We start from the raw sequence: 13,450 nt of genomic DNA, 5'->3' as shown, positions 1-13,450 counted from the left end.
TCAACACTTTTTCCCTACAGCTTTGGTATAAATGTCAGCCTTCTCTATGAGCATATAGTAAATAATAAAATAGTGTTACAAATCAGGACCCTGCAAGACTCACTCAATGATGATGTGCTGCACAGCTACAAGTAATGTGTACAGGTTACCTGAAATTACAAACTAACTTGTTTACCTTTACACATACAAACATTTTAATTTATGCAGTGCAGTGCAGCTGCAGAATAAATACCTGTGAATAACTGTAATGCAAAAATGCGGCTTTTGAGAAATGATTCATTTGAATTGTCTGCACAGATACATTGTGTATCAGCAGGTATCGCACTTTAATAAGAAAGTTGAAGCATATGTGTGGTCACAACCAATAGTTGTCATGCTACCATGAAAGCCTCAGGGTTTGTGATCAAAGCATCAGACTAATCCTGATTTTTTTCTTCACTCGGGTATAACCTTTACTTGAACCTTTCTAGAATTGTTGCTTATAGGAAGGGTTTTGGAGCCACTAGTGAAACCATTTCAACTCACAGCTATAGTCTGTTGAGTCCTTCAAAGGCTGAGTAGAGAGTTTAACAAGTGTCAGTCCCTTTTAAAATATTCATTTTAATGCGGCAGCATTTTGTTGTCAGGTTTGATTTTGTTCGTTATTTATGTATTGGTTCATTGCTGATTGGTTTCATAAAATATTAAACATGTGGTTTACATTCTGAGTAACACTTGATTGCTAAACACGCCAACAGTTCAGCTTTGACTCAGTGTGCCCTGTCACAATAGATAAACGTAAATGGTTAATTTAAAATCAAAACAAAAAAGGTTACAAATGAACTCATGAATTCTGAGTTTCTACCTATGTGATTACAGGATTTTGAGAAACTGAATGTTAGTTACACCTTAATTCCAATTGCCTTTTTTATAAAATTAATTTAGATTAAATAAGAAACTGCAAAAACATGCATGTTCAATTTTGAAACCTCAGATATGTTTTAGTAGTTTTCCCATAAGTGATGAAAATGCATTTAAAACATTTTAAATAGATATTTTTAATAGCCATACAGTTACCTGCACAATTAAAAAGAAAGAAACAACACACACAAAAAAACATGTTGTGCCCAAGTGAAAGGAGTGATAATAGGTTAAATCCTCCTTGATCCAGTCTGTCTCTGCCTTGGCTACTCCAACCCGACCTTGCCCACAAGCTGCTGACCTCTGCTATTGCCGCCAGTTGCCTGAAAGGCTGTGGCCGCTGGAAGTACCCCTAAGGGGGGTAAAGACCGTTGCTCCACTGACCCATGGCAGGACAGGATTGCCATCACAGGCACTGGCCTCTGACATGGTATTGCAGGGCCACTGCACATAATAGTCCACAGATCAGCCCTGTATTTTTCTGCTTGTTAAGTGGCATGCAGTTGTGTGCTTGTTAGAAAGCAGACATTTTATATTATTTTTTATCTATTTTGCAATCTAAGTTTTGCAACTCCTATTGGGGACTCATGATCCTCATTCTATCGCCCCCTTTTTTTCTGTGGTTACATCAGCTAAATGTTTTATATCAGAGAGAGATATTTTACTGAATTTATGCCTTCATGATAAATCAGTTTTAAGGAAAGGAAAAAAAAATATATATATAATATATATATATATATATATATATATATATATATATTTTTTTTTTTTTTTTTTTTTTTTCTTTGTCTTTTTGTGTACAGTTTAAAACATATATATTTAGTTATTTCCTTCACAATGTTTTAATTGTGTAAGTTACTTTTTAATAACAGGCAGACAGTGAAAAAGAACTAAAGTACTAATTTGCTATTCAGTAAACCCTATAGAAATAGCTCTATGTCCAGTTCCATACCTTAGACATTGTCAATCACTAAACAACTGTAACTGTTGAGTTAGGTGTTGATAGCTGCTATGCTTGTCCTAAACTCCTAACAAGTATATAGAACACTTTTACTGAAACATTGTGTACATAAAAATGTTATTGTGGTATTATTGAGTCTCAAAGGATATATTTGATTTTATCACCATCCCCATATGAACTGAAATATCAAAACAATCATACATGCATTGTATGTGATATATTGGGTCTTTGTACAGTGAAGTGGACAGCAACATTTGAGTTTCTCAACACCACAGGGTATTCTGTCACCCTTTAAACAGAATACAAATTGCTAGACTGGTGTTTTGTCTTTTGTCAGATCATTCCTGATGTCAGCTTGTCATTATCTATTTAGTTCATTGTTCTTCAGGATTGTCAATCAGCAGTTACACTCACGAGAGTCACTTTAAAGAATTATTACAATACCCTAAAATCTGAAATCTATTTTTTTTTAATTATGTTGTAGCTCTAAAATACTCTTGTAGTGTTTTGACATTCATTATGCCTGTAAATGTATTTATCTACTGCATTAAAATGTCAGTTAATGCATTTCTGAACTTGCTTTGGGAATTGCGAGGCTGTGTAGCAAACAAAGGCCCCAAAGTATTTACTGAATAAATAGAAAATATATGTAAATAATTTGTGAAGTCACAGCTCCACTAAGTACCTATATATGATCAATTTGGTTAACAATGGACCATTTACCACTTATATTGTTATTATTCTGTATGCTTACTTTAGTTTTCTTGTTTCTGTGGTTTCATGTGACAGAATGTCTTATAATATACCTTTGATTTTAGAAAAACAGCAAATTAAATGTGTTTATGAAGAATTGTCATTGTTTAGCTACTGTTTTCTGAATGGATTGTGTGGAGAGAATGTTTTACATTTTATATGAAATGCTGCAGTACATTAATATTACATTTCTACATTACTTGCTAGGTTTAATGGACCTGTGATAATGTGAAAATACAAATTCTTTAAAGACACATGCAGTGCTAGCAGTTGATTCTGTCTTCACTTGGAATAACTACAATCTGAGTAGTGTGTTTTTGGCAGCAGCAACGATCCATTTTTGTGATCTGTTTTATTTCAAGTGCTGTATAAGGTGACATTTCCAAATCCATTAAGTATGGATAATTTTGGGTTATTGTAAATAGTGACATCTTAAATATGATTGTAAAACAGTTTATGTATATGTAATTTAATGCATTGTACACATGTTCAAGAATGTGTGTTTGTTTGCATAGTAAGATTATATATAACTTACATATGATATGAAAATATATATTCTGACCTTTGCATGTCTTGGAAAAAAAAAAAAAAAAAAACAGCCCAGCTATTCTGTTTTGATTGCTTTTACTGGGGTGACATTTCATCGCATACAACAAATGAAGAGTTTGAAATGCAATTTTCATGAGTAATGATACATTTCAAGAGGTGCTGCTTTTTCTGTGGAACGATGGTGGGGTTACTGAAGATTAAAGCAACTGACTCCTACTGATATGAGCTAAATGAATTATGAATTCACTTCTGTGAAGATTTTTTTTTTTTTTTCCCTAAATTACAAGTTTAAAAACCGTACATGTTTTCAAGTGCAGGGCATGTTTGTTCAATGTTCTTTAATTATTAACACAAGCAAATCAAACCACACAAGAGCAGCAATCGTATAAAATGATTCAGTTATGGCTGCAAATTATTTGTGTATTTTCAGTCAATTGCTCAGTACTCTCTGTTACTTCACAACAATTGACATGCATGAAAACAGATGGTTATAAAAAATAAAAAAACACTGAACAAATGACAATTACATTTAGAAATGATGCACATTGTTTGTTGGTGTATCAATCCTAAACAATAAAAGCAGAATGGTAAAAGAATGCCCATTTGTAATATGATATGTACAAAATTCTGACTGTGTTCTTCTTTGCATGCAGGAATTGATCCCTGAATTTTATTATCTTCCGGAGATGTTTGTCAACTCTAATAATTACAATCTGGGAGTGATGGATGATGGGACAGTGGTGTCTGATGTCGAACTTCCACCGTGGGCTAAAACCCCAGAAGAGTTTGTTCGCATAAATAGACTGGTAAGATAACAGTCATCTGTTGTGTGTGTCAGTGAGCTGCTCTGTCAGAACCCTCTCTAGTTAACAGGAAATTCTAATTTAAAGAGACATTGTTTTTTTCCTGTCTAGCTAAGTTACTCTCCTGATATCTCAACCTCCTGTGTCCAAAATGCCCAGGACTTTTCATTTCTCTGAGAGAGAAAAAAAAAAAATAGTTGTTATGGTTTCTTATCTCTCTAACAACATGCTTTTATTTAATACTTGTTTTGATGTTTTCTTTTAAATGCATTGCCTTTTTTTATTTTTTTAACTGTTTCTACATTGTAAGTAACCATCCATTGTGCACAGTTCTTAATGTTTTAAAATATCTAATTTGTGGTTTGCATTGTGTCCAAGCAAATTCAATTAATTATATTGATACCTTTTGTGGCTCAGTTCAATTCCAATATCTATTGCACTATTGACTGATCACATCCCAGACTTTGAAGGAAACAGTCAAGATCACATATGAAAGGTTTTTTAAAGGACTTTGCTTTACTTCAGTCATGCTATTCCTTTTAATGTTGTAATTAACATACTTTGAATTTGTAGTATTAATACATTTTTTTCTTCCACTAAAAGTGTTTACACTCTTATCTAGAACTGTAGCATTCTTTAATATTTAATTTAACAACTATACAGATGTTAGTCTCATATATTCTCAGTACACTATAATTAAGCTGAAAATTTCATAAGCTATGACATTTAAATGAATGTCTTCGATGTATTGTTGCAGTATACTTGGATTCTCAATTAATTAGTTGTATTTATCCAGATTAAACATAGGACTCTATGCTTGCTTTTAACACAATTATTAAAAGCAAAAGTACAATATTTTGATGTAGCATATATGCTATATTGTAAAATGTAAAAGAGCCAGTGCTGTACAGTTTAGCTCACATACCTGGTTATTGAAAGGAAATGAAGACAGCAGGAGGATTTTTTCTCTCAACCTACCACACTAAAAAAACAAAAAACATCAATTTTTATCCACTATATTCATTTTCTCTGGGCAACGCTTACATTTCTTTCTGTGTAGCTTTATCCAGCAAATTGAATGTGATAATCACAGCTCATGAAATGCATACTACTTTGATCTGTGACCTTTTTGTGGTGCTAATCAGAATCCTGATATTATTGCCCCATGCTCATTAATCATATTTCCGGCAGAACCTTGTGCAGCCAGACGGCTCAGGCCCCTCTTTGCAGCCTCAAGTTGGCAGCCTCCCCCTGTTTAGTACCTTGCTTGTGTTGCGATACTTTGGCTTCATATGACCAGTGCTGCATCAAGCTGTGTGCTACAATTGATATCAGATGGCCCTTAGGATGAACAGGGATATAGTATTGCAGCTGTCTGTCTTTCAAAACCAGTGCTGTGCTGTGAACAGATGATATATAGGACAGGCTATAATTACAGATGGTACAGTAGTAGGTCAGAGCAGTGAAGCCTAGCATTAATTAGCTGGAAATGTTGTATTTCTCTGTCACTTTAGCGGTCTCTGGCTGTATACACTTAAGAACACATTTCTGTAACATCAAAATGCATTGCATTCTATAGACTAAGGTACAGAAATACAGTACCTTGAAAATGAAAATAGCAGAATAAGTAAAACCATTGTTTTATATGTTTGCCATTTTCTTTTGTTTTCCTGTGATTCTCGCCTGGAGAGCCGAATGTTTTCTCCATTAATTCCTAGATTATAGCTTACTCTCTGCACAGGCAATTACTTCCAATCAAAACAGTCTATACACTTAGGTTACAACGCAAATCAATACTCTGGCCTTTTTGCACACTTTCTACTCTGTGCAAAAACAGTATATTGATCTGCGCACAACAGTGAATCAAGCAGACTACCCAAAACAAGTACAATAAAATTGTGTTGTTCAGGGATTGTGTGGACTTAACATGAATTCAAATTCAAACACAATTTTTGTATTTATTTATTTAGATAACTTCTGGCATCTTACATTTCATTATCTCCATATAGACTACAAATGAATATTGGCTCAGGTTTGGCAGCATTGTATTCACTTTCAGCCTAAACCCAAATAACCCATAAAATATTCTTAACATATTTGTTTGAATACCATACATTCCAACACTTACCTCTGAATTCTGAATAGCATTATTTACAGATCCCATGTAGTTATAATATGAAACTCAATTGTTTTAAGTTAAAATGTTACTCTGAAGCCTTTTCTGCTCATACTGTTTTGAAGACTAAGAGATGAGCGTTAGATATCATGTATAGCAAGCCTAGTTCTATCTTTCTCATAATTTATTTGTATCACAGTGAACACATTGGCGCGTTCCTGGGCCGTGATTTGTTATGAAAACTGCCACAACATATACAGTGCATGTGTTTCTTCCAATGGAGTGGTATGGCACTGTGCTGCTCCTCTGTGCCACATTGATCATGTGTTTCCCAGGTTTTCACAGGCAGATGTTGCTGATGTTGCTGGCACTGTCAATGTTAATGCTTGTGTCATACCAGGTTAAAATGCTGATATCCTTGCAGGAAGAAAGGAGCTGCCAGTGGGCTTCAGTCATACAAGCCTTTCAATGAATTTTAAGTTTAAATAGAAGTGACTGTTGGTTTATCTCAGATACAGTAGCTAAGTGATATATGCTATACAGAGGGATGTTTTCTGCCATACATTCTAGCTCCTGGTGTTTTCCATGCGTTTCAGAGTTCAAAGGTCCTGATGTGTACATTCTTTAGCGAATATGTATGCTGCATGGACAGTTGAAACAGTGTTATTCTGCGGTTACTTTAGTTCATTACATATTAATGTATACTATATAGACTATACATGATACTTGGATCACGTAGTTATTAATGGACACCAAACGAGCACAATTGGGACAAATGACCTCCATCTCATTTGTATGTTCTTCTAAGTCCAAGTCATAGTTTGTGAAACATTTATTCAGCCTAAATAAAACTGTAAAGACTCGTTCCTCTCAATTGATATTCTATTTTCATTTATTTATTTATTTTGTAAATATACTTGTGTTACCTTGGCCTACAGAGATATACCTGGGCGTTAGTGGTGACTGGCAAAGTTGGCTCAGCAGTGTGGAGTTGTGGTTAGGGCTCTGGACTTAACAGTAGGGTCATGGGTTCAAATCGTAGGTGAAATACTGCTGTAGTACCCTTGAGCAAGTTACTTTAGCCAGATTACTCCAGTAAATTCCTAGTTGTATAAATGTCTACCAATGTTATTCACATTGGATACAAATATAATTAAAATTGACCTCTACAAAATAATAATAATAATATTAATTTTAGAATAATCTTATAATATGATGTTTTTCTGTCATTAAATTCCAGTTGCTGAGGGTGCACATTTGCTTTAGATACAGGTTGACAATATTCTTGAACTGCCACTATTTGGAGTTAGATGAATTGCTTTCAAATATATTTTGATGTGTGTGTTCAACATGTGTATGTTTGTGTGTGTTTTCAACATTTGTATGTTTGTGTGTGTGTTTTCATACATTAAACAGGAGCAGTGAAATGATAGAATTGGAAAAGAAAAATACATCAAAGAATACTTTCCCTTTTCTCAGTGCAGGGATTGTCTTTACCTCAGAGACCTCTGTGTAGAAACATCCAACTAGACTTGCATCTCAGTAGTCTGCTGGCTCACATATCTCTTCATTAATACAGCACAGATAAAATCTACAGCATAAAACATCAATCCCTTGTCATGTACAAACTGCTTAAAGACTGTAGTTCTCATTATCTGTAACATTAGACCTGATTGTGTAACAGACTGAACTGGACAGTGAACTCCCAAACTGTTTTCCTAAGTTTTAAACAATATGAACAATGACAGTACTGTACCTTATTCACTGTGCATGGTGGATGTTATTTTAATTATGCTACTGGACAATTTGATCGGTACTAAGATAACTGGTTGACTTTCAAATATATTTAAAAACTCCCACTTTAGCAATCATAGAAACAGCAGTGAATTATATGAATTACATAACATAATAACTACATGTTCTGCTTTGATGGAGTTTAGTGTTTTTTCACCGTTAAATAATGTTATGCTTGCTTAGAAGATTGGCGTAAAAAAATATTATTAAAAATTATTATTAAACCTAATAATAGTATTAGTAGTAATAATAATAGTAATCATCATCATCATAATAATTATAAAATCAGTCCACCCTTGTATTATTTAATTTGAATAAGCCATTAATTTGACCAAATTCCTTCACAAAATGTATTTGATATGTAGTTCTGTTCTCGTTGCCAGGCAGTAGCATGGACTGATAATTAAAAGGGGTCCTTGAGGTGCTAGGTTTCCTTATGACTGATAACTGGCATTATCGGGGTGTCATCTGGTTCCTGAAGCAGAATGAGAAATTTGTAATGAGACCCTGGCCTCCAAATTGGAGAGATACACGGGAAGAATTAATGGGGTGTTTCATTCTTTATCACATCTACCGCTAATGGTGTGCAAGTAATGCAGCCAGAATGGAAGCAGCAGGAATAAAAAGAAGACTGAATCTGATGTATATTTTATTTCCTTTCAATGATTAACAGTTAATTAAATAGGGAGCTGTAAACTACATTAACTCCTGAACATTAAGAAAGCTTCATCTTTCTTTATTGTAGTGCTTCTTATATTGCCAATAAAGCTAAAGATGTTATATTATAGGTAACATTTATAAAAAAAAATCTGTAAAGTTAGATACACATGCACACATGTAATTAGATTTTTAAACAGTTCAAGCTATGTAGTTTTTAGCACATCTTATTTTTGACCATTCGGTGTTTCTTGTTCATCACCTATTCACCTTTTTCAGATCATTGCAATTGTATTTGGCCAGATTAGTACCTTGAATTGTAGTGGTTTATTGCAGTAGGTGAGGTATTTTATAGTTTAAATTATGTCAGCATAGTAAACTTACATGAACTTCTGATTGCATCCATTTTCTATTTATACTTTCACAGAGCTATAATTTAAAAAGATCTGTATGACTGACATACTGTATCTCTCCAATGGAATGTGTAAGGTTTTCCATCACATATGCAGATCTGTCCTCTTACACTGGCAACAAATAGTGCTTGTTCACTAATCATGTGAGTTCAGGTCAAGGAACAGAAAGTTTCACAACTGTATTGAAGAATAATGTAATGAAATATTTTACAAGTTACTCTAACTTCAGTCAAATTAAATGATTTCATATGATTTACCTGTCATATTACACTGTTATCTTACTTTTTATACTTTCTTTGGATTAAGTGAAAAATGTATCCTTGGTTTTAACTGCCAAAAACATATTAAAATCTCTTAGTTTGTTACACAGAAACATTGACTTATGATTGATCTCCACTTATAAACAAAGTGGATTATTTACTGTCTATTGCCAAAGCATTATGTTTGCATAAATTAGGGATTTGAAGGTTTATCTGTAAATCATTCATTTGTGGTAAGTAACATTTTTCTCTTCATGTTCTGTGACACATAAAGGTCACTTCTGATGTTTTTTACATAAGGGTCAATGCAAAGGTTAAGAACTTGATCCTTCAACGTAGATAACAAGCAGTTTCTACACACTTGCTTGCTCTAAAACATTCCAGCATATATTAAGTTGCTTAGTTGGTTTAACTCAAGACCAATTTGTGGTAAAGTATTAAATAAGGAACTTTAGAGTTAAATATGATCTTCATTTACAGTGACCTCCAAATGTATTTCTGCCCAATTTTTTTTTATAAACAACATGATTTAACAGAAGAAATGCAAATGTTTTTTTCGTCAAATGAATGAAAATATGTAATTACACCAACTGCACTGCACAGTGCAACATCATATGTTTAATTGCATGTTAAAAAAAAAAAAGACGACGACAATAATCACATTTATTCACACCTGTAACAATATAAAATTCTGCAAAAATAACCCTGCATCAACTTTCTGTTGAGTGGAAGTTAATTGAAAGCTTCTGGAACTTTTATAGGAGCTTCCAAAGGTCACCTGTTTCCATGGGATATAAAAGAAGGTTGCACACACAAGCATTAGTAGGATTCATTGTTATTGTCAAAAGCTGTCAGAAAATTGCAGATAACAGGTTATTGACCTCCACAAATTGGGTGATGGCTATACAAAAATAAATAAATAAAATAATCTGAAACTACCAGTTATTATTATTATTATTATTATCATTATTATTATTATTATTATTATTATTATTATTATTATTATTATTGTCATTATTGTCATTATTTATTTATTTATTTATTTATTTATTAGCAGACACCCTTATCCAGGGCGACTTAAAAATAAGCGCAATACAATGTGCAAAAATAGACTGCAGTTCAAGGCATAAAACATTTTACAAATTCCAATTTACACAAGTATATACAATATATGAGGTCTTACATCCTGGATTGTAAAAGCCGAGTGCAGATATGATGTCACAGTCAAGGGCCAAGGGGAAGGGAGCATAGGGGAAATCAAAATAACAATACTGTACTAGTAACGCAAGGCAAGTAGTATGATAAAACATTGTAAAGTGCAATGTAACAGGAGAATGTCCAGGGGTGTCACGGAGAGTGTCAAAGGGTAGCAGCCTCTGGAGAACATGAGGTCTAGCTGGAGGCCTGCCCTGTGAGAGGGATGAGATGGGGACAGAGAGATGTGAAGGAGAGGAAGAAAGTGGGAGGGGTTGGAGAGGTGGATGTTGAAGTCTCCCAGGAGGATAGTAGGTGAGGACAGCAAGGGGAGGGAGGTGAGAGGGAGAGGTGAGTTCCACTGCGTGGAATACAAAGCTTTTAGTCGTAATAGAGGAGAGAAGGGAGACAGAGAAGGGGAGAGCAGGAGCCCTGTTCCTCCTCCCCTCCTGGTAAGGCGGGTGGAGTGGGACAGGACAAATAGAGAGAATAAGGGCAGCAGGGTTGGTTGAATTCTCAGGGGAGGTCCATGTCTCAGTGAGAGCCAGGAAATCCAGAGAGTGGTGGGAGGCAAAAGCAGAGATGAAGTCGGCCTTATTGGATGCTGACTGGAAGTTCCACAGGCCTCCAGAGAGGGGATTACAGGGGAGGGAGGAGGAGGGGAGAGACAGGGAGATGAGGTTAGAGGGATTAGGGAAGCAATGCCGTGCAGGTGAACGCCATGAGGAAGGAGAGAGCAGAAGTGGAATCAGAGAGATTGTCATGGCTGCCTGGTGTTGCTGTGCGGTGTCTCCTCGCAGTCTTCTCCTCACTGGAGTCCCACAGCTAGAGTCCCTGCCCTTTGTAAGCGTGGCCCTTTTGAGTCCCACAGGTAGACTCTAGAGATGCACCGATCTGATAATCCGTATCAGTATCTGTCCGATACAGGCCAAAAACACAGGATCGTATATCGGAAATAATAGATGTTGTAATCCGATATGATCCACTGACAAATCTAGCCTTAAACATCGCCTTTAAGGGGAACTCCACCGAAAATCCATATTTTCTCAGGTTATTCTATTAGTAGAAACATATTCTGTGCAGTGAGATTTCCATGTCCAGCTCATTCTATGTACCAGAAATCAGAGATTGAGAAATATACCGTAACGTCACCAGGGTCCTAACTCTGGAGCTGCTTTCCTGAGAGTCAATGCGGGAAATCAGAGAAGTCACGAAAATCATTAAAAAATTATATTTTATGCACATTCGATTGGACCCATCACCCTATTTTTCCGAAATAATCATCGGTTTGTAGTCATAAAAAGTGTATTACACCACCCAGAACTGTCGCTATTATTTAACATGATTATTTTATTCCAGGCACTGCCGTGTCTACAGCGCAGTGCAAACTGCGCATGCGCGTTCTCCACAGAGCCTGCACTGCGCTGGAGCCGCCCCCCCCGCCCCGAATAAAATAATCATGTCAAATAATAGAGACATTTTTGTCCTCAGGAAACCTCAGTCACATTCGAGAAAGGTTCCTGCAGTTTAAGCATGTAGAAAAATAATTACTTTTAACACTTTTCATAGTCTTAATTACTGACTTTTTAGTGACCTGGATCAAAGTGTTCTAGGATTATAATAGTTGCATTGACAAATTCCATATAAGCACAATCGGTGGAATTTTGCAGATCTGCGCATATCTGTGGAAATCTGCGCCTCAAGAATGGCTTCCTCACAGAGACGAAAAGTGTATAATATGTGCAGTGCAATTAAAATACTAATCTACAGCTGGTGTGTTAACCCACCTAAAAGCCAAACACCCTTTTCCGAAACTAGCAATGACAGAAAAGGGAAGAGGAGCAACAAACAAATTCATATTATTAAGTTCCACACACACACACACAGCTATTGCTATTTATTTTGTATTCACTGGAACTCGAGCGCACAGGTGTGTTTCTGAACGCAGACCGGCAGTCTATATGTTGAGTGTGTTTGGAATCGTGGAAAAGTAAATCGTTTAGTTAAGTAAATTGTATAAATTAGTTACATAGATAGATAGATACATTTTGTATTTCGCTGTTATGACCAGAAAACATTGCCACAAGGACGCTAATGTTAAGGCATTTTCGGTGCAGCTCACATTGCTAAACTGTTAAGCTATTGAATGAAAAATAAATTAAAACAAATTGAAGATCTTGTATGACTTGGGACTAACACTGGAGATGCTATTTATGTTAATGTTAAGTTGAGTTACATTCTACATTGAAAGGTATATTTTTTATATTTTTACTAGAAATGCTTTTATTTGTGTATATATATATATATATAAATATAATAATAATAATTATATATATATATATACATACAGAGAGAGAGAGAGAGAGGTTTGAGTTATTTATAGTAATCTTTTAATCCAGTGTATGGCACTAGAAATATATATATATATTGTGTTAACACTAGCAGCGCCGAGCCGGTCAATTTTACCGATTTGGTTTTTAATATTTGAATTACTCTGTGTTCCTAAATACACTGCGCATACCCGTTTGTGACTTTTCCTAAATATATGTATTAAACATGGCTACCGCGTTTTAGCTGGATAAATGCGAAAATAAATAAGTTATAAACACATTTGCCTAGAATAGCCAAAATCTGGTTATTTTGACCGGTCATTTAAATACATAATAACTCAAATATAACACATAATCCTGCCTTCCCTTTACACTAGAGTCAATCTGGCGCTCCAGTGGTGATCTCTACCTGTCTACAGTCTTTCGTGTGCTTGAAAAACACGCATTGTACAGCATTACAGGTGTTTTCTTAAAGCTGTATTCAGATTGAGATGATAAAGTGATTACCTGCAAATACACATGGATTTGAAATGGAGATTGAAGAGAGCTTGTTTTGGAAATGCCGTGTATATGAACATGACTGATTCAGGGGCATCAGTGATACTGGCAATGACAGATAATTAGTGGTTTGTGCCAGTGTTGTGAAAACACTGCAAGTGAAACGCAGGTCCAAATGGCACCGAGTGCTTTTACTCCACTGATCAAAACGCAATGCTACTG

The 13,450-nt window shown here is 35.2% G+C and overlaps 1 protein-coding gene across 3 annotated transcripts in view; it reads left to right on the top strand.

Moving 5' to 3' along the window:
- The window catches only part of lrba (LPS-responsive vesicle trafficking, beach and anchor containing), a 297,666-nt gene that overhangs the window by 230,684 nt on the left and 53,532 nt on the right, over positions 1–13,450 (top strand). For all 3 annotated transcript variants that reach the window (XM_066718460.1, XM_066718457.1, XM_066718458.1), the window contains exon 46: positions 3,817–3,969. In XM_066718460.1, coding sequence (XP_066574557.1) covers positions 3,817–3,969 — 153 coding nt within the window. The remainder of the gene's footprint in view (positions 1–3,816; positions 3,970–13,450) is intronic.

Source organism: Amia ocellicauda, chromosome 12 (genome assembly GCF_036373705.1).
Source record: "Amia ocellicauda isolate fAmiCal2 chromosome 12, fAmiCal2.hap1, whole genome shotgun sequence".
NCBI classification, from domain to species: domain Eukaryota; kingdom Metazoa; phylum Chordata; class Actinopteri; order Amiiformes; family Amiidae; genus Amia; species Amia ocellicauda.
The sequence above is the reverse complement of the archived record's forward strand: the minus strand, read 5'-3'. Positions and strand labels throughout refer to the sequence as shown.